The sequence below is a fragment of the Spermophilus citellus genome (assembly GCF_964194105.1).
Source record: "Spermophilus citellus genome assembly, chromosome: 4".
NCBI classification, from domain to species: domain Eukaryota; kingdom Metazoa; phylum Chordata; class Mammalia; order Rodentia; family Sciuridae; genus Spermophilus; species Spermophilus citellus.
In genome coordinates this window covers 191,051,035-191,072,768 of record NC_138185.1, presented here as the reverse complement: position 1 = coordinate 191,072,768, position 21,734 = coordinate 191,051,035, and the positions used below count along the sequence as shown (strand labels likewise).

General features: G+C 42.0%; 2 protein-coding genes across 2 annotated transcripts; both read right to left on the bottom strand.

Annotated features, from left to right (window-relative positions):
- Nucleotides 1-417: 417 nt before the first annotated feature.
- On the bottom strand, nucleotides 418-3,420 carry LOC308647166 (granzyme B-like; the record flags this gene model as incomplete). The annotated part of the gene is given in 6 exon segments (XM_081291097.1): nucleotides 418-579; nucleotides 1,161-1,427; nucleotides 1,580-1,715; nucleotides 2,218-2,248; nucleotides 2,251-2,364; nucleotides 3,366-3,420. Coding segments are annotated over 6 exon segments (765 nt in total).
- A 14,566-nt stretch (nucleotides 3,421-17,986) lies between these two features.
- On the bottom strand, nucleotides 17,987-21,070 carry LOC308646173 (granzyme B-like; the record flags this gene model as incomplete). Its single annotated transcript, XM_081288833.1, has 5 exons — nucleotides 20,946-21,070; nucleotides 19,780-19,927; nucleotides 19,149-19,284; nucleotides 18,730-18,996; nucleotides 17,987-18,148 (listed from the first exon to the last, which is right to left on the bottom strand). The coding sequence occupies exons 1-5, from the start codon at nucleotides 20,998-21,000 to the stop codon at nucleotides 17,987-17,989; spliced, it is 768 nt and encodes a 255-aa protein (XP_081144959.1). The 5' UTR covers nucleotides 21,001-21,070.
- Nucleotides 21,071-21,734: the final 664 nt, after the last annotated feature.

Genomic DNA, 21,734 nt, shown 5'->3' with positions numbered 1-21,734 from the left:
TGGCCTCCAGGACCCATGGTGCTCTCCCCTTCCTCTCTGTCCCCTCATACATGGAAGGAGGTAGAAAACTCACCATGAGACCCAGGACAAGAGCCATTCAAAATTTCTCCTGGTGGTGTACAGCTCCAACATTGGCAGAAGGGCAAGCCCCATAGATACTGGAGGGGTGGGAAGGAGCTGGGTCACAGCTTTGTGTGGGGTTTAGGCAGGTGTTGAGGGGGAAAGATGAGGGAAAAGCAGAAAATACAGAACTGTGTCATTGGCTGCCTGGCACACAGACCCTGTGAATGAAGGCCAGTGAATAAAGAAGAAACCAGCCTTCCCACATGGCTAAGGGACATTTATTCAGTTGTAGGCACCTCCTCCAGGGTGATTATAGACTCAGTTCTGGGAAAGAAGTTTAGTTACAGAGGTGGTTTAGTCTGTCTCCTGTTCTTGGTGGCTTTTCATGGTTTCCTTTATCCACTGTAGGAATCTGGAGACTTTGGTGTAGACGCCTGGAGGTGTCCCATTTTTTTTTCCATAAGAGACAATTCCTTGGGCCACATGGTTACAAACAAGAGGGCCTCCGGAGTCCCCCTGTGAAGAGATAAGAGGGAGGACTGAGCCTGTATCCTCCTGGTTGGATCCTCCCTGCCGAGTCTGCATTCAGAGGACTATGGAGGACTCTGAGGGCCCTCAGCTGATATGTTCTGACTGTGGACATTGTTATTACTTCACCTCCCTCCCGGGGTCAGCCTCTGTCCTGCTCCCCAGGTTCTGGGATCGTCTCCCTTTGAAAGTGTGAGGGTCCACTGTTGCATTGTTCAAGGTTGTGGAAGCAGGTGAGTGGCACAGACACCAGCATGGAGGATGAGCCCAGGGACCAGGGAGGGTGAGAGCACTGATAAGCCACTTAGTGAGAGCAACTGCACACATAGGTGCACAGGTTTCTAATGCCTGTGAGCTGAGGCAGTGTGGAGCATTGCAAGCTCAGCTTTCCAGGCAGGCATCATTCAACGCAGGCCCTAGGTACTCCCAGCTGCTCCCTTCTTCTCTTTCCAGGGAGAAATCACAGCCAACTGGGTGAAGGATGCTCATGCTGCCTGGTCTCCAGGCCCCAGATCTTCTCCCAAACACCCCTCTCCTCAGAGCCAAGAGAGACAGACACTCAGTCTCACCTGAAAGGAAGCTTTGTTTTCCTTTGGATCCCCCACACATATCTGGATGCTACTCTTGTAGAACTTTTTTAATAATTCCTCGCGCTCGCACACCTGGTGCTTCTGCACTTTCAGCTTTACCTCCTGCAGTGTGTTGGAGGGTTTGCCATTTGGGGACACTGTCCCCCATCCAGCCACAAGGCACACCTTCCCAGGCTTCACCTTGTCCTTGCCCCTGGGCAGCTTGATAGGCTGCACAGCTTCATTCAACTTGGCTTTTTTCTCTAGCTATGGGGGAGAAGAAAGAGTTCAGTTCAGATAACGGCCACTGTTCCTGGACACCATGATGGCCAGGGTGCAAGTCAGTAAAAGGGAAGGGTCATGGTGGGAGGGTAGCACCTGTACTAGGGAGGACAGAGGCAGCTGGGAGGGGGACATACCTGTAATAACATGATGTCATTGTAGTAGTATTGATCATCATAGTCTGGGTGGGGGATGGTTCTTTTCACTGGGATGACCTGCTGGGTCTTCTCCAGATTCTTAATGTTGTGTGCCCCCAGGGTGACGTTCATTGGCCTACATAGAGAGTGCAGTGGTCATGGGTGATGTGGAGTCATAAAGAATACATCTAGGAGCTGTGAAGAGCAGGCTACAGCAGGGCCAGGGTAGAGCTGTAGCTGAGGAGGAGCAGAGAGGAGAGGAGGCCTTGGCTGTGTGACAGTGCCCTCTGCTTCTTGGCATTTGAGGAGATTTCTCAAGCCATTGGTATCTGAACCATATGTTCTCAGGACTCAGTCATGCCCAGGAAAACACATGCAATTTTTTTTAGTTTGCATTGTCATAGCAAAGCACGCTCCCAGCTCTTGATATGGCAGGCTTGGCCACCCTGGTCTTTCTTACACAGTAGTGCCTCTGAGTCACCCGCCTTGCTCTCCATAAGACTTGTCTCACCCTGTTTCCCACTCGTAAAGGCTTCTTCTGCACATTTTCTCCCAGGTGTCTATGTGTCTACTGAGAAGGAGGTAGAGGTCTCTGTGTAATGTTTGCAGGAGTGTCTGAGTTGTTTCCTGCTCCTCACCTTCCTAAGCAGTGAGCAGCCGTCAGCACAAGTCTTCTCTTATCAGGAACCCACCACACTTCTTCTGTACACCCTGAGCAACAAACTGAAGGTAGGCCATGTAGGGCCGGGAGTGGGGCTTGGATTCATGTCCCCCGATGATCTCCCCTGAAGGAAAAGTCACCTCACTTGTGTGCACCCAGTGAATCCAGCAGGTGGACATCTGTTTCATGCCTCCAGAACTGTGGGGCATTTGTGATCCTTGGATGACCTGGATCTGAGCAGGGGCTGAGAAAGGGGCCTCAACTTCCTCTTCTTAAAAAGGGAAGGAAAGCAGGTGTTGGTCTATGAATTCTTCTTCCTTACATAGGTGGAGTTGAGCATACATTTTTCAGGGACAATGTAATCCCAGGGAAGCTTTCTGCTTCCAGAAATTTCTGAGGCCCTCCCGAGTGCTGTGATGCCTAGGACAGTGGCTGCTTGCTAATGTCCAGGACTGCAGTTTACTCCAGATGTTGTTCTGTCCTATTTCCTAGGCCTGACGTGTAGTTCATGGGATGCACAAAGGAATGGCTCCAGTTTGTCTCTGGGTGAGGGTTGGTAGGGCAGTGCTGCTGGGGTTCTGGAAAGCAGAGAAGTTAGTGTCTGCTACAGTGGCTCCTACTAGAAAACAAGGAGTCACCAGAGGTCTGGGAAGAGAAACAGAGTTGGAGAAAGGGATGAAGTGGCTTGGGACTGAGAAAAGGAAGTATTCTGGGGACTGTGATTCCAGCATTTCTGAGGTCACCTGGGCTCTGAGCAGTTGGCAAGAGTGCACCTGTGTCACCCCAGACATAGGTGCCAGACCCACTCTGCTCCTTTCCAGGAGAATTGAACATTTCCTCCCTTCCACCCTCTGGGGTGCACTTGTAGCCAAGCCCCACATTCCAGATGACAGGATGGGGTCTAGACAGGGGTCTGCATCCACTGGCTCTTCTTCCAAACAGACTTCTGCCCCCTATGTTCCTGTTAGCTTAATCAGTTTCTCCCTTGGGGTTATGCATTGAGGCTGGAACTGGGATCCGAAGACTCTGGTCAGAATGATGGATCGGGGGTATGTAGAAGGGACAGGAGTTCTGTGCCGGCTGTGGGTCAGGGTTGAACCTCTGAGAGAGGGGATGGTCACTCACCTGCCTGTGCCTTGGGAGGCAGAAAGAAGGCCAACAGGAGCAGGCGCAAATGCATCTTCCTAGGAGGGCTTGTGGAGTTTCGTCCTTGTTTTCTTTTAGTCCTCAAGGGCAGAAGAAGGTGGAGTGGGCTCTGAGATCTTGTATTTCTGTCTGATTTTAAGGTGCTTCATCATAGAAGGCTTTCTATGAAAGCTCCCTACCCCTACTGCCTGGCCTGATGACGTCTTCTGAGTTGTTGTGTGAGAATCAGGCAGTGACCACATCAGTACCCAGTGCTGATGACTCAGAGTGCCCCACCTGTTCCAGCTCAGAACGGGAACCCAAGAGCATAAGGTGGAGACTGTAGTATGTGGTATTGGTCAGTGAAGTGTTCTGGGTTCCCAGTGATACAACTATGCATAGTCTCCATGCCTTGCTGCTGAGCTCAGTAGAGTAATTTCTGTAGCAGACGTGTATTTAGCAGATGTGCCTTCATCTCTTGTGCTAGGACCAAGCATGTTGGAGATGTGTCTCCTTCCCTTAGAGAGCTGATCTTCTGGTAGAAGATGAACAGGCACGGTTTGGGGAGGGCTAAGGTAGAGTGATGTATAGACAATAACATGGCACGTCTACCATCCTCTAATCCTACCTGGCAAACCATTCATCATCATGCCCTCTTCACAGGGGTATTTTATACATCTCTCATTAAATTACCAAAACTCAGTGTGACAGAGTCCACCTCTCGTCTTAATGTTTTAAGCAAAATTCTCAGACCAAATATTCACTGGATTAAATTAACAAGTTGCTGAGGCTCCTGGAGTTGAATCCTCTGAGTGTCCTGAGCCAGGTCACTCCTACTTCTCAGTGTAGACTGGGGTAGGTCCCACCAACCCAAACCACTTGAACTAAGGATGGGAGACGGCTGATGTCCTAAAGGCTAGTCAGGTCACTAATACCATGTGAAATGAGAAAGCATGTTGGGCAGCCAAAGGAAAATAAAGTCCTTTTAGTCCTCTCTATCTTTGGCCAGAGAGGCACACTCTTGACAGGAAGGCTCACAATAGATACTGGTAATGCTGATGTTCATACTCCACTGGAAGTCAAGGATTGCTTCTAGCTGAGCCCATGCTTGGGTCTTTTACAAGAACAACTAAATATGGTCCACCTTTGAAAGTATGGAGCTCACCTGGAGATGATCAGCATCACGGGGGCTTTTAAAGAGTTACAACACAGGAGCTCACTGCAACAGCAACAGGAGGTGGCTATGAAATTACTGCAGTGGATGAGGATGTGCTGCAGTTCATTCATGCAGTAAGATTTAATGCAGCCTCTTCACTTTTTTTTGCCTTTCTCTCCACTGAGTGGCATCGTGTATGATCTGAGTTTGTGTGTGTGAGTTTTGATAAGTTTTAACTTTTATAATAGATGCATGCATACTGAATGGTAGCAAATGCTAAAATAGACCCTTACACACACACACACACACACACACACACACACACACACATATATATATATATATATATATATATATATAATGCATTTATGACATACCATTTTTTTATTTTTCTCAATATTCTAAGCTATGAGGTTCCTTTTTTTCCCCAATTTTTTTACAAATCCACCTCACCGCCAAAATCCACATATAAGCCGACCTATCCATTTCAAACCTATGTTTTTCAAAGGTCAACTATGTCTCGAAATTATTAGATTCTGGTGATTTAAGTTTCCATCTTTGTGTTCTCTATATATTACTATCTTTCTAGGCAGAACATTAAGTTTCAAAATGAGTAATTCCAGTGTAGGCATCCTCCTTTTCAATAGCAAATATAAATATAGCATCTATATTTATTAAAGCTTTACTTTTAAAAGAAACTTAATATGCCCGACAGCAAGCATTTAAAAAATAAATTACTTGTCTGATTGTGGTTATTCTGTGTAATAAAGAAAATTTAGAAAGTAGAAAGGAAAAGTAACACATATTTGCCTGACTCCCACAGACAAATGTTTAAAGTTAAGCAGTGTATTCTACTTGGGACAATACTGTACATGTAATGCAATTTCCTTTTATTCTTAACCCTACAGCTTAAACATTCTCTTAATGCTTTAAAAAAATCTATTATTCTCAGGTACATGGGAGGCTGAGGCAGGAGGATTACAAGTATTGAGGACAGTCTGGGCAACTTAGTGAGACCCTGTCTCAAAATAAATAGGGCTAGACATGTAGCTCAATGGTAGAGTCTGTGAAAATGCAAGGCCCTGAGTTCAATCCCTAGTATTGAAAAAAAAAACCAGTTAATATTTCCATAGTATCTTTTTCCTAGTTGTTAAAATTAATATGCATTTGGGCTGGGGTGTGGCTCAAGCAGTAGCGCGCTCGCCTGGCATGTGCGGGGCACTAGGTTCGATCCTCAGCACCACATAAAAATAAAATAAAGATGTTGTGTCCACCAAAAACTAAAAACATAAATAAATGTTAAAAAATTCTCTCTTTCTCAAAAAAAGGTAAAAAATTAATATGCATTCAATTCTTAATGTTGTAAGATTTATAAAATGACTTAAGCAAATGAAATAAATTACCTGATTTCTTAGCATGCATTGATAATTACCTTTAATGTCTTCTATGATCTAATACATTTCTTTCTCATGTAATATCTTCATTTTTTAAATTAAAAAGCAATTATGCTAAGCATTGCGTATGGCCTACTTAAAAACCATTTACGTTTTGATCTGGAAGTGTACCTTTGTGGTAAAGTGCTTGCCTAGCATGTATGAAGCTCTGACTTTGATTCCTAGCACTGCAGAAAAATAAATAAATATTGAGGTAAAATTCATATGATATACAATTAATTGCTTAAAAGTGTACAATTTCAACCTGCACATTACAGGCAACAGTGAAGTTTAGCAAGGATGTGGGAGAAAAGGTACACTCATACATTACTGGTGGGGCTGCAAACTGGTGCAACCATTATGGAAAGTGGTGTGAATATTTCTCAGAAAACTGAAAATGGAATCGCCATTTGACTCGGCTATCCTTGGTTTATACAAAGGGCTTAAAATCAGAATACTACAGCAATGCAGCCACATCAGTATTTATAGCAGCTCAACTCACAATAGCTAAACTATGAAACCAACCTAGATGTCTTTCAACAGGTGAATGGATAAAGAAAATGTGGTGTATATATCCAGTAGAATTTTACTCGACCTTCAAGAAGAATGAAATGATGGCATTTGCTGGTAAATGGATGGAGCTGAAGAATATCATGCTAAGTGAAATAAGCCAATCCTAAAAAATCAAACCCAGAATGTTTTCTCTGATATGTAGATGATAATTCACAATAAGAGTGTGTCAGGGGAACCTAGGGAAGAACAGAGTTATTTCCTATAAGGCAGAGTGGAGTAAAAGGAGGGGGGAGATATGGCACTAGGAAGGATAGTAGAATGAACCAGACATTATTACCCTATGTACATATAGGTCTACATGACTAGTAAGATTTTACATCATGTAAATCAGAAGAATTAGAAGTTATACTACATTTATGTATGATGTGTTAAAGTGCATTCTTTGTCATATATAACTAATTAGAGCAAACAAAGAAAAAATGTGTATAATTTCGGTGACATTTCATGGTTTCAAAATGTGCAAACCACAACCTCTCTGTAATTTCAAGTTTCTCATCAGCCCAGGACACTCTGTAGCCTGTCAGTCACTCCATTTTCCCCTTTACTCTACCATCCCCCACACTGCCCCTGGCAACCACTACTCTTTCAGTCTCTATGGATTTGCATATTCTGGATATTTCATAGAATTGAAATCATGTATGTATCTATTGGGCCTGGCTTCTTTCACTTAGATAACTATTCTGGGATCCATCCAAGCCATAGCAAGTATTAATATTCATTCTGTCCTATGACAATTGTGTTATACCACAATTTATTCGCTCTTCTCTGGAGGAACATTTTTATTGTTTCTACATTTTGACTGTTATGGTTAATTCAGCGATAAACATTTGTTTACAAATTTCTGTTGTCCAATTAGTTTTTCTTTCTATCTCTTGGATACATATCTAGGAATGGAATTTCTGAGTCATATGGTAATGCAATATTGAAATTCTTGAGGATACAAAGCATTATTCACAGTAGCTGCACCATTTTACATTCCAATCCAAAATGTCTGAGGGTTCCTATTTCTCCACGTGCTTGCCAACATTTACTTTTTTGTTATTGTTATTATACTTGTTGTGGTGGTGTGAAGTGTGACACTTTGGTTTTGATTTGCATTTCCTTTTTGACTAATAATGTTGTGCCCCTTTTTGAGTATTCATTTGCATATCTTCTTTGGAAAGATGTTAACTCAAGCCCTATCCCCATTTCAAAAATTACATTGTTTGCTTTTCCATTGTTAAGTTATTGGAGTTCTTCATATGTCATGGATACCAAACCATTTTAAGATATGTGGTTTTTAAGCATTTTCTCCCTTTCTGCTGATTGTCTTTTCATTTTCTCAACACTGACATTTAATACACAAGACTTTTGGGAAGTCCAACATATTTATTTCATGGTTTGTTTGTTCTTTTGGTGTCAGACCCAAGAATCCATTGTCAAATCAGAAGGGCATGAAGATTTCCCTGAGGATTTCTTCTAAGAGTTTTATGTTTTTAACTATTACATAGGCTGTTGATCTATTTTGAGTTGATTATGAAGCATGGAGTGAGATGAAGGTCTACCATATTCTTTTGCCTGTGGTTGAACACGTGTCCAGGTTCCATTTGTTGAAGATATTATTCTTTCTTCACTGAATGGTGAAGACTTCATTGACCACTTTTATTAAAAATCAATTGGCTATAAACATTAGGTTATTTCTGAACTCTCAATTCCATTCCATTGGTCCATGTGTCTCTCTTTATGCCAGTACCACCATGTTTGATTACTATAACTTGTAGTAAGTTTTGAAATTGAGAAATGGAAGTCTTTTATCATTTTTCATTTTCAATACTTTTTTGCTTCTTGGGATTTATTTTATTTTATTTTTTGTAGTTGTAGTTTGTAGATGGACAGAATGCATTTAATTTATTTGTTTATTTTTATGTGGTCCTGAGGATCGAACCCAGTGCCTCACATATACTAGGTAAGTGCTCTGCCACTGAACTACAGCCTTAGCACTTCTTGGGCATTCTTGCAATTCCATTGCATTATCTTTTCCATTTGAGGAAACAAAAAGCCACTGGAATTTTCATAGTGCATTGAATCTGAAAAGTATTGCCATATACCAATATCATCTTCCAGTCTGTGAACATAGATGTGTCTTTCCTTTTAATTATGTCTTCTTTACTTTATTTCAGTGGTGCATTGTAGTTTTCAATGCACAATTATTCATTTCCTTGGTGAAATTTAGTTTTAGGTATTTTTTCTTTTGTATGTTCTAATCAAAAATTGTTTTCCTAATTTCCTTTTTCTGTCATACAGATTGCTAGTGTATGGAAAAAAAAAACTAATCTTGCATCTTTCAAATTGCTGAATTCATTTACTAAACTATATCTGTTTTTGGTTTGGATCTTTGATATTTCCTTTATACACAGTCTTTTTTTTAACCTTTAAATTGTGTTCTAATTAGTTATACATGATAGCTGAATGCATTTCAATTCATTGTACACAAATAGAGCACAGCTTTTCATTTCTCTGATTGTACATGATGTAGAGTTGCACCATTTGTGCAATTGTATGTCTACCTAGGGTAATAATGTCCATCTCATTCCACCATCTTTCCTGCACCATACTCCCTCCCTTCCCAATCCACTCCTTTGCCCATTCCAAAGTTTCTCCATTCTTCTCGTCCCCCCCCACCATTATGGATCAGCATCCACTTACCAGAGAAAACATTTGACCTTTGGTTTTTTTGAGATTGGCTTATTTCTCTTAGCATTATATTCTCCTCTCCATCCATTTACCTGCAAATGCCATAACTTTATTCCCTTTTAATGCTGAGTAATAATTCATTGTGTATATATACTACAGTTTCTTTATCCATTCTTCTATTGGTGGGCATCAAGGTTGGTTCTACAGTTGAGCTGTTGTGAATTCACCTGCTATAAACTTTGATGTGGCTGTGTCACTATAGTATGTGATTATAAGTCCTTTGGGTATAGACCAAGAAGTGGGATGGCTGGGTCAAATGGTGGTTCCATTCCAAGTTTTCTAAAGAATCTCCATACTGCTTTCTGGATGGTTACTCCAAGTTGCAGTCCCACCATAAATGCATGAGTGTACCTTTTCCCTCACATCCTTATCAACACTTATTATTGCTTGTATTTTTTATTTTTTAAATTTATTTTATTTTTTTAAATACATGACAGCAGAATGCATTACAATTTTTATTACACCTAGAGAGCACATATTTCATATCTTTGTATGAAATATGTTCATGCCAATTCATGTCTTTATACATGTACTTGGGGTTTTTTTGCATTACAATTCTTATTACACATATACACCACAATTTTTCATATCTCTGTAAAGAAGGTTGACACCCAATTTATGTCTTCATACATGTACTTTGGATAATGATGTCCATCACATTCCATCATCCTTGCTCATCCCCTGCATCTTCCCTTTCCCTCCTTCCCCTCTTCCCTATCTAGAATTCATATATTCATCCCATGTTCCCCCTCTGTACCCCACTATGAGTCAGCTTCCTTATATCAGAGAAAATACTGGGCATTTGTTTTTTTTTGGAATTAGCTAACTTCACTTAGCATTATCTTCTCCAACACCATCCATTTACCTGCAAATGCCATGATTTTATTCTCTTTTATGGCTGAGTAAAATTCCATTGTGTATATATGCCACATTTTTTTTATCCATTCATCCACTGAAGGGCATCTAGGTTGGCTCCACAGTTTAGCTATTATGAATTGTGCTGCTATAAACATTGATGTGGCTGTGTCCTTGTAGTATGCTGTTTTTAAGTCCTTTGGGTAGAGTCGGAGGAGAGGGATAGCTGGGTCAAATGGTGGTTCCATTTCCAGATTTCCAAGGAATCTCCATATTGCTTTCCATATTGGCTACACCAATTTGCAGTCTCACCAGCAATATATGAGTGTACCTTATTCCCCAGATTCTCGCCAACACTTATTGTTGTTTTTATTCTTAATAACTACCATCTGAGTGGAGTGAGATGAAATCGTAGAGTAGTTTTGATTTACATTTCTCTAATTACTAGAGATGTTGAACATTTTTTCATATATTTGTTGGTCACTTGTACCTGTTCTGTGAAGTGTCTGTTCAGTGCCTTAGCCCATTTATTGATTGGGTTATTGTTTGTTTGTTTGTGTGTGTGTGTGTGTGTGTGTGTGTGAGTGGTGGGGGGGTGGGTGTATGTTAAGCTTTTTGAGTTCTTTATATATCCTGGAGATTAGTGCTTTATCTGATTTGCATGTGGTTAAGATATTCTTCCACTATGTAGGCTCTCTTTTCACCTCATTGTTTTTTTTTTTTATTGGATGTTCACAACATTACAAAGCTCTTGACAAATCATATTTCATACATTAGAATCAAGTGGGTTATGAACTCCCATTTTTACCCCAAATACAGATTGCAGAATCACATCGGTTACACATCACATTTTTACATACTGCCATATTAGTGACTCATTGTTTGTTTCTTTTGCTGAGAAGAAGCTTTTTGGTTTGAATCCATCCTATTTATTGATTCTTTATTTTATTTTTTGCACACCCTTTAAGAGTCTTGTTAAGGAAGTCAGTGCCTAATCCGACATGATGAAGATTTGGGCCTGCTTTTTCTTCTGTTAGATGCAGGATCTCTGGTCTAATTCCTAGGTCCTTGATCCACATACAGTTGAGTCTTATGCATTGTGAGAGATAAGAATTTTTATTTTGGTGCATATGGATCTCCATTTTCCCAGCACCATTTGTTAAAGAGGCTATCTTTTTTCTAATGTACGCTTTTGGCACCTTTGTCTAATATGGCATAACTGTATTTATATGGCTTTGTCTCTGTGTCTTCTATTCTGCACCATTGATCTACAGTCTATTTTGGTAACAATACCATGCTGTTTTGTTACTATTGATCTGTAGTATAGTTTCAGTCCTGGTATATTGATGCCACCTGCTTCACTCTTCTTGCTAAGAATTGCTTTAGCTATTCTGGGTCTCTTATTTTCCACATGAATTTTATGACTGCTTTTTCTACTTCTATAAGGAATTTCATTGGTATGTTAATTGGAATTGCATTGAATATTTATAGTGCTTTTGGTAGTATGGCCATTTTGCCAATATGAATTCTGCCTATCCAAGAACATGGGAGAAATTTCCATCTTCTAAGGTCTTCTTCAATTTCTTTCTTTAGTGTTCTACAGTTTTCATTGTAGATGTCTTTTCACCTCTTTTGTTGATTCCCAAGTATTTTATTTTTTTTGAGTATTGTGAATGGGGTAGTTTTCCTAATTTCTCTTTCAGAGACTTCATCATTGATATTGATGGAAATGCATTTGACTTATGGGTATTGATTTTATATCTTTCTACTTTGCTGAATTCATTTACTAGTTCTAGAAATTTTCTGATGGAATTTTTTGGGTCTTCTAGTTATAGAATCGTATCATTGGTAAATAGTGCTAATTTGAGTTCTTCTTTTTCCTATCTGTTTCCCTTTAATTTCTTTCATCTATCTAATTGCTATGACTAGAGGTTTGAGGATTATGTAGAAGTGGTCAAAGAGGATTATGTAATAGAAGTGGTGAAAGAGGGCATCCCTGTTTTGTTCCAATTTTTAGAGGCAATGCTTCCAATTTTTCTACATTTAGAATGATGTTGGTCTGGGTTTAGCATAGATAGCTTTTACAATGTTGAGGTAAGTTCCTGCTGTGCCTGGTTTTCTAGTGTTTTATATATACATCTTGAGGTAAAGCTAGGGGGAAGCTTTCAGTCTTCCAACACTCTGGATGATGATAGCTTTGGGTTTTTGATAAACATCCTTTATAATGTTAAGGAATTTCTCTTTTCCCTAGTTTGCTGAATTTTGTAAATCATGAAGGAGTTTTGAATTTTTCTAAGTTTTTTTCTTCATCTGTTGTGATGATCATATGGCCTTGCTTCTCCATTCTCTCAATATAGTGTATCACCTTGATTATTTCCTTATGTTGAACCACATCCTGCATTCCTGGAATAAATCTCACTTAGTCATGGATGTGTGATCCTTTTGTTGTGCAGTCAGCTTTGATCTACTATAATTTTGTTAGAATTTCTGCATGTATATTTATAAGGAATATTGGTGTGTAATTTTCTTTTCTTTGGACATAATTACTTGACTTTTGTATCTGTGTTTTGGTCTCTTTGAATGCCAGGAAGTGCCACCTGCTCTTCAATTTTTTTCAATGTTTATTTTTTAATTGCAGTTGGACACAATATTTATTTATTTTTATGTGATGCTGAGGCTGGAACCCAGTGCCTCACACTTGCAAGGCGAGCGCTCTACTGCTGAGACACAACCCCAGCTCCTCTTTGATTTTTTTTAAAAGAAGAATTTGGTGATATTTTTAGGTAAATGTTTGGTAGTAATTGCCAGTGAAGCTCTCTCTTCCTGAGGTTTTATTTATTAGGAGATTTTTAAATTACTGACTCAAAGTCTTTACTGGTTACAGGTCTGGTCAGTTTTCTTATTTTTCTTGAGTCAATTGTGATAATTTCTGGATTTCTAGGAGTTTGTCCATTCCATGTATATTATCAAATTTTACTTGGTTCAATTGTTCTTTTATAATCTGTTTCACGAGTAGAATGTCTCTACTTTCATTTCTGCCTTTAGTAATATGAATCATCTTGTTCTGAGTTGATCTAGCTAAAAGTTTGTCAATTTTGTTATCTTTTGAAAGAAACCACCTGTGGTTTGATTTTTTTTCCATTTTATGGATTTCTTTCTAATCTTCATAAATTTTCTTCCTTTGGGTGGGCTGAGTTATTTCATCTTTTATTAGTTCTTTCATGTGTAAACTTATGATATTGACTTGAGATCTTTCCTTTTTTATGTACATGTTCCCTGTTATATATTTCCCTCTGTGCACTGATTTGTCTATATCCCATCTATTTTGTTAAGTGTCATTTCCTTTCATCTCAAAGAATTTTCTAATTTCTTTTGTGATTTCTTCTTTGACCCATTGATTATTTAAGTGAGTATTTTAATTTCCAAGTTTGTGAACTTTTATTTTCCTTTTGTTATTGATTTCTAGCTTTCTTCTACTGTGACTAGAGAAAAGAATTTGAATTATTTCAATCTTTTTTGAACATACTGATAATTAGTTTATGGCATAACATGTTGTGTATTCTGAAGAATGTTTTATTTGTACTTGAGAGAAATGTGCATTTTGTTGCTTTCAGAGAGTCTAGATGGTTTATAGTGTTGTTCTAGAATTCTGTATTTTGTTCATCTTCTGTCTAGATATTTTATCCACTATTACAGCAAAGTATTGAAGCTCCCAAGGATTTTTATGGAACTGTCAATTTCTTCCTTCAGCTCTGCCAATGTTTGCTTTGTCTTTCTGGAGAGCTGATTTTTGTTGCATATATGTCTGTGAAGGTTACATATATATTATCTTCTTGAGGTATCGACTTTCATTCAATACACAATGTTCTTTGTGTCTTTTAATATGATTTATTTTACAGTCTATTTTATCTGATGTTAACATAGCCACCCAGCTCTTTTTAGATTACTTTTGCATGGAATATCTTTTCCTGTTCTTTCATTTTCACTTTTGTTATATAGTAGCATTCAAGGTAAGTCTCAAAAGCAGCATATAGTTAGATCATAGTTTTAATCCCTTTTTCCAATCCCTGATTTTGAATTGGTGAGTTTAGTCCATTTACACTGAAGTGATTATTGATAATGAGAAACTTTTTTCTGCCAGTTTGCTGTGTGTTTTTTATGTCATATATTTTTTGCTCCTCAATTCATCCCATATTGCTGTCTTTTATGATGGATTTTTTCTAATGTAGAATTTGAATGATTTGTTTACTTTTCTGAGTATATTTTTAAGTTACTTTCTTAATGATTACTATAAAATGTAATATCCTACATTTTATAGTAGTGAATATCCTATAGGTATAATAATGTTGTTTGAATTAATACCAATGTAGCTTCAACAACACACCTTAACTCTGCTCCTATCCAGATCCATACCGCTCTTTGTTAACATCACAAATTACGTCCTAATATACTGTGTGCCAATTAACATTATTTTATGCATTTTTCTTTAAATCATATAGGAGAAAAAGAGGATCTAGAGACCAAAAATACAACCATACTAGCTTTCATATTTATCCATGTAGTTAACTTTACCAGAGAGATTTTCAATTGACATTTGAATCCACCCACTTTTGCCTCTGGGTGGTTTCTGCTACTAGAGGAAGGTGTGTGAAATCCTGTCACTGAGCAGCTGCAGGAGGGCGCAGAGACTTTCTCTCTAGGGAGGTTTCTGAGCAGAAAGCAGCTCAACTCCTGCCTGGAGATGCTGGGAAGCCACCCCAGGCTGAGTGTTAGAGACACTTAAGGTCCGTTTCTGGCATGGAGTGGGGGGACCTGGGCTTGGTGTGAACACCTTTGGTCAGTCATTACCCTTTCCTGGGCATTCCTTTCTTCTTCCTCTTCCTGAGGAGGATAAAGGCCTACAACAATGGTTTTAAAAGTTATTTTAAACCACAGAACCTTTTCCTCAAAGTAGCTGTAACTCCTAAATTGAATATATAGGCAAAAGACCAAGTCACTTTTTTAAATACTATTTTTTTGTTTGACTTTCTTTCTGTATATTCTTCTTCTTCTTCTTCTTTTTCCTAATGCAGAAGCCTGTTCCTAGCATGTCTTAGATGCAGGAATTTCTTTCAGCCCCAAATGTGAAACTGTGTGACATCCATTGCTTTTTTCTTATAGAAGATCATTATGATTGTGTGGCAGCATGATTTGTACACCAAGGAATGGAAAAGGGCAAACCTTTGAGAGTTACATAATTGAAGGGGTAGAATTTACTTCATGTCACAAAGGAGTATAATGTGGTATATGTATTGGGTACAAGGGGGCATTAATCTAGAGCTAGAACTTGTGCTGAACTTCCAGTGCCCTATATGAATGGACAGACCCTGATCCAGGGCTGGGGGTTAGCCCCACACAGGCATACCTTTATTTAACAAAAAGTTACACACTATCTGTGATCTCCAAGACAGGAACTTCCCACAGAAGAGACTCCCAGGTGGTGCTGGGGACATGGATGGGAGCAGTAACCATGATGGCCTGAATATTAGAGCCATGTTTCCATTTTCCCAGGCCCCAGGAGCCTCCCTGATTCGTGTTGTTCTGTATGGCAGGGTGCAGTAATGACGGGGATTATGTTTCTGAGCAGTCCAACTGGATGTGTGTGTGTCTCCTTCAGTGTGAATCTGTACACTGGCATTTATATCTGCTACTTTAAAAACAAATAAAGTAAGGTTGCCCTGGTAATCTCTTCCCTATTTGTTGCCCTCTTTCCTAAGAAGGATGCTCTGGTGAATAGTTCAGCAGCTTCACATCCACAAACTAAATGATGAAAGCCACTTCCAAATTTCATAGTCTTTGTCCTAGAGTATCACGTGATATCTTTTTCATATTGCCTGTAACTAGAAATAAAACTAAGATATGAATTCTGAATTCTAATGTATTTCTCCCATAGGTCTATACCTTATGGACTGATAGTGAGGATGTGAGAAACTGATGTGACTCCTTTTTTGAAAACAGCTTCTATCTCAAAGCCTGTCCAAGGAAGGGGGTGTGACCCTTGTCCTTGGAAAAACCCATAGAGCACTCCTAAGTACATACCCACCCTGCTGAGTTGTTTGTCTGTGAATAACAGGAGAGGTCTGCGGAGCCAGGTGTCCCTGACTCAGTTAAGCTAGGTGAGGATCCATAGCAACCCCCTAGCAATCTCCAATCAGCAGGAGACAGGGAAAATACCTGGATAACAAATGACCCCCTAGTAGTTTATGGTGGCTGATAACATGTTGGGAAACCATGTAGTTTAGCACATATACCCCTTGTGGCTTAAACCAATCAGTTCAAAGGAATCCCCCTCTTGTACTTAAACAATCACTCCTACCCAACTTGTTCCCACCAGTGAATGTGCTAATCAATGTTAAGAGTTGTTGTTTGATTTTCCCACATCATGCAATGATTTTCTGTGTGATGTTGTGACGCATAGAGTATCCCCCAAAACCTATAAAATCTGACTGAACAAAGACCGGGACTCATTCCCTGGGACCGCTTCGTTGGAAACAGTTTTGAGTCCAGGCTGGGGCTTGCAATAAAGACTCTTGTGAGATTGCATCAGATTCGACTCCTGGAGGTCTGCTGGGGTCCCTGGAATCTGGCATTACAGATGGAGCAGGACAATTTGGAAAGTCTCCAACTTTGTCCATTCCACTTAGGTCTGTTTCTGTGTTAACTGCATGTCCCCAATTTCTGGTCATTATGAAGTGCTCAATGAGTGTGATTGATGGAAAAAGCTGTGTTTCACAGTCTTTCTGCAGAAAGGCACTCTTTTATGGAACTTATACAACTGATATAGCCTAGAAGACTAGCAGGGAGTCTCAGGCTACAGCTGGCAGTGACCAAGAGGACAGGCTGAAAGAGGATTAGGCTGCTGAGTGATCAGGTGGCCAGAGGACCCAGAGCACATGGGAGAACACCAGTCTCAAAGTGAGAGGCTGCTTTAGCTCTGCCCAAGTGAAAGAAGGACCAAGTGTTCTGGAGAGAGATCCTGCCAGCCAGGTCCTCCATGGGCCCTGCGTGGTGCCAGCGCTGCCCTGGTTCTTATGGTGTCTCCTCTCTGCCAGGGCATGAGTTGGGCTGGCACCCCAATTGAAAGGCCTGATGGAACCTCATGGGGATCTAGGAGTCCTAGGTGGAGGGATTTGAGTAAGGAAGCAGCCCAGATCAGTGTGGTCTGGAGAGGATTTGATAGAATATGAGCAGGGATGGAGAAGAATGGGCAGCCATGAGGTTGGAGGTCAGGGTGAACCCAAAACTCAGAGGAGGGCAGGGAAGGATGTAATTCCATGTGAGAATGAGGGGCTATTTAAGGACTGCCCCTCTTAAGGATAAACCTAGGGGAGAGAAATATCCTGTTTAGGAGGGCCCTTCCTGTACCCAGGGGGTAGGACCATGTCCTTGAGCAGTGGCCTCAGCTGTGCCTACCTGGCCTCCAGGACCCATGGTGCTCTCCCCTTCCTCTCTTTCCCCTCATACATGGAAGGAGGTAGAAAACTCACCATGAGACCCAGGACAAGAGCTATCAAAAATTTCTCCTGGTGGTGCCCAGCTCCAACATTGGCAGAAAGGCAAGCCCCGGAGATACTGGAGGGGTGGGAAGGAGCTGGGTCACAGCTTTGTGTGGGGTTTAGGCAGGTGTTGAGGGAGAAAGAGGAGGAAAAAGCAGAAAATACAGAACTGTGTCATTGGCTGCCTGGCACACAGAATGAAGTGAACGAAGGCCAGTGAATAAAGAAGAAACCAGCCTTCCCACATGGCTAAGAGACATTTATTCAGTTGTGGGCACCTATTCCAGGGTGATTCTAGACTCAGTTTCTGGAGAGAAGATTTGTCCCATAGGTGCTTTAGTCTGTCTCCTGCACTTGGTGGCTTTTCATGGTTTCCTTTATCCACGCTAGAAATCTGGAGACTTTGGTGTAGACGCCTGGAGGTTTCCCATTTTCAGTTCCATAAGAGACAATTCCTTGGGCCACATGGTTACACACAAGAGGGCCTCCGGAGTCCCCCTGTGAAGAGAGAAGAGGGAGGACTGAGCCTGTATCCTCCTGGTTGGATCCTCTCTGCTGACTCTGCATTCAGAGGACTATGCAGGACTCTGAGGGCCCTCAGCTGATATGTTCTGACTGTGGACATTGTTATTACTTCACCTCCCTCCCGGGGTCAGCCTCTATCCTGCTCCCCAGGTTCTGGGATCGTCTCCCTTTGAAAGTGTGAGGGTCCACTGTTGTATTGTTCAAGGTTGTGGAAGCAGGTGAGTGGCACAGACACCAGCATGGAGGATGAGCCCAGGGACCAGGGTGGGTGCCAGCACTGATAAACCACATAGTGAGAGCAACTGCACACAAAGGTGCACAGGTTTCTAATGCCTGTGAGCTGAGGCAGTGTGGAGCATTGCAAGCTCAGCTTTCCAGGCAGGCTTCATTCAATGCAGGCCCTAGGTACTCCCAGCTGCACCCTTCTTCTCTTTCCAGGGAGAAATGACAGCCAACTGGGTGAGGGAGGCTCATGCTGCCTGGTCTCCAGGCCCCAGATCTTCCCCCAAACACCCCTCTCCTCAGAGCCAAGAGAGACAGACACTCAGTCTTACCTTTAAGGAATCTTTGTTTTCCTTTGGATCCCCCACACATATCTGGATGCTACTCTTGTAGGACTCTTTAAAGAATTCCTGGCGCTCGCACACCTGGTGCTTCTGCACTTTCAGCTTTACCTCCTGCAGTGTGTTGGAGGGTTTGCCATTTGGGGCCACTCTGCCCCAGCCAGCCACAAGGCACACCTTCCCAGGCTTCACCTTGTCCTTGCCCCTGGGCAGCTTGATAGGCTTCACAGCTGCATTTAACTTGGCTTTTTTCTCTAACTATGGGGGAGAAGAAAGAGTTCAGTTCAGACAAGGGCCTCTGGGCCCGGACACCATGATGGCCAGGGTGCAAGTCAGTAAAAGGGCAGGGTCATGGTGGGAGGGTAGCACCTGTACTAGGGAGGACAGAGGCAGCTGGGAGAGGGACATACCTCCAATAACATGATGTCATTGTAGTAGTATTGATTATCATAGTCTGGGTGGGGGATGGTTCTTTTCACTGGGATGACCTGCTGGGTCTTCTCCAGATTCTTAATGTTGTGTGCCCCCAGGGTGACGTTCATTGGCCTGCATAGAGAGTGCAGTGGTCATGGGTGATGTGGAGTCATAAAGAATACATCTAGGAGGTGTGAAGAGCAGGCTACAGCAGAGACAGGGTAGAGCTGTAGCTGAGGGGGAACAGAGAGGAGAGGAACCTTGGGCTGAGTGACAGTGCCCTCTGTTTCTTATCAGTTGAGGAGATTTCTGAAGCCATAGGTTCTCAGGACTCAATAATGCCCAGGAAAACACATACAATTTTTATTTTTTCAGTTTTCATTGTCATTTAAAAGCATGTTCCCAGCTCTTGATATGGCAGGCTTGGCCACTCTGGTCTTTCTTACTCAGTAGTGCCTCCAGAGTCACCTGCCTTGCTCTCCATAGGACTTGGCCATCCTCTTTCTTTCTCACCCCTAAAGGCATCTCTTGCACATATTTCCCAAGTGTCCATTTGTCTACTGAGAAGGAGGCAGAGGTCTCTGTGTAATGTTTGCAGGAGGGTCTGGGCTATTATCTGGTTCTCACCTTCCTAAGCAGTGAGCGGCCGTCAGCACAAAGTCTTCTCGTATCAGGAAGCCACCACAATTATACAGTTTATGTTCAACAACATACTGAAGATAGGCCATATAGGGGCGGGAGTGGGGCTTGGATTCATGTCCCCCGATGATCTCCCCTGAAGGAAAATTCACCCTATTTGTTTGCACCCACCGAACCCAGCAGGTGGGCATCTGTTCCATGCCTCCGGAACTGTGTGGCATTTGGGAACCTTGGATGATCTGAGTCTGGGCAGGGGCTGAGGAAGGGGGCCTCAATTTCCTCTTCTGAAAAAGGGAAGAAAAGCAGGTGTTGGTCTATGAGTTTTTCTTCCTTACATAGGTGGAGTTGAGCATACATTTCTAGAGACAATCAAATCGCAGAGGAACTTTCTGCTTCCAGAAATTTCTGAGGCCCTCCTGAGTGCTGTGATTCCTAGGATACTGGCTGCTTGCTAATGGCCAGGACTTCAATTCACTCTAAATGTTGTTCTGTCCTATTTCCTAGGCCTGACGTGTAGTCCATGGGATACACAAAGGAATGGCTCCAGTTTGTCTCTGGGTGAGGGTTAGTAGGGCAGTGCTGCTGGGGTTCTGGAAAGCAGAGAAGTTAGTGTCTGCCACAGTGGCTCCTACTAGAAAACAAGGAATCAACAGAGGTCTGGGAATAGAAACAGAGGTGGCGAAAGTGATGGAGTGGCTTGGAACTAAGCAAAGGAAATATTCCGGGGAGAGTGATTCCACCATTTCTGGGGTCACCTAGGTTCTAGAGTTCTCTGAAGCAGTTAGCAAGGGGTGCACCTGTGTCACCCCAGACACAGGTGCCAGACCCACTTTTCCCCTTTCCAGGTGAATTGAACATTTCCTTCCTTCCACCCTCTGGGGTGCACTTGTAGGGAAGCCCCACATTCCAGATGACCAGAATGGGGTCTAGGCAGAGGTCTGCATCCACTGCCTCTTCTTCCAAACAGACTTCTGCCCCCTATGTTCCTGTTGCTAGCTTACCCAGTGTCTCCCTTGGGGTTCTGCAGTGGGGCTGGAACTGGGATTCAGAAGGCTCTGGGTAGAAGGATGAATCGGGGGTGTGCAGAACGGAGAGGAATTCTGTGCCCCCTGTGGGTCAGGGTTGGACCTCTGAGAGAGGGGATGGTTACTCACCTGCCTGTGCCTTGGGAGGCAGAAAGAAGGCCAACAGGAGCAGGCACAAATGCATCTTCCTAGGAGGGCTTGTGGAGCTTCCTCCTTGTTGTCTTTTAGTCCCCAGGGGCAGAAGAAGGTGGAGTGGGCTCCTTGATCTTGTGTTTCTGTCTGTTTTTAAGGTGCTTCATCATAGAAGGCTTTCTATGAAAGCTCCCTACCCCCACTGTCTGGCCTGATGACGTCTTCTGAGTGGTTGTGTGAGAATCAGGCTGTGACCACATCAGTACCTGGTGCTGATGACTCAGAGTGCAGCACCTGTTCCAGCTCAGAACGGGAACCCAAGAGCATAAGGTGGAGACTATAGGATGTGGTAGTGGAAGCTAGGTTCCCAGTGATACAACCATCCATGGTCTCCATTCCCTGATGCTAAGCTCATTAGGGTAATTTCTGTAGCAGACATGAATTTAGCAGATGTGCCTCCATCTCTGTGCTAGGACCAAGCATGTTGGAGATGTGTCTCCTTTCCCTGACCTTCTGGAAGATGATCCAGAGGATGAGCAGGGCATGGTTTGGGGAGGGCTAAGGTAGAGTGACATATAGACAGTAACAAGGCAAGTCTCCCATCCTCTAATCCTACCTGGCAAACCGTTCTTCATCATGCCTTCTTCACAGGGCGATTTATACATCACTCATTTAATTACCAAAACTCAGTGTGACAGAGTCCACCTCTCGTCTTAATGTTTTAAGCAAAATCTTCACATTGAACATTCACTGGCCTAAATTAACAAGTTGCTGAGGCTCCAGGAG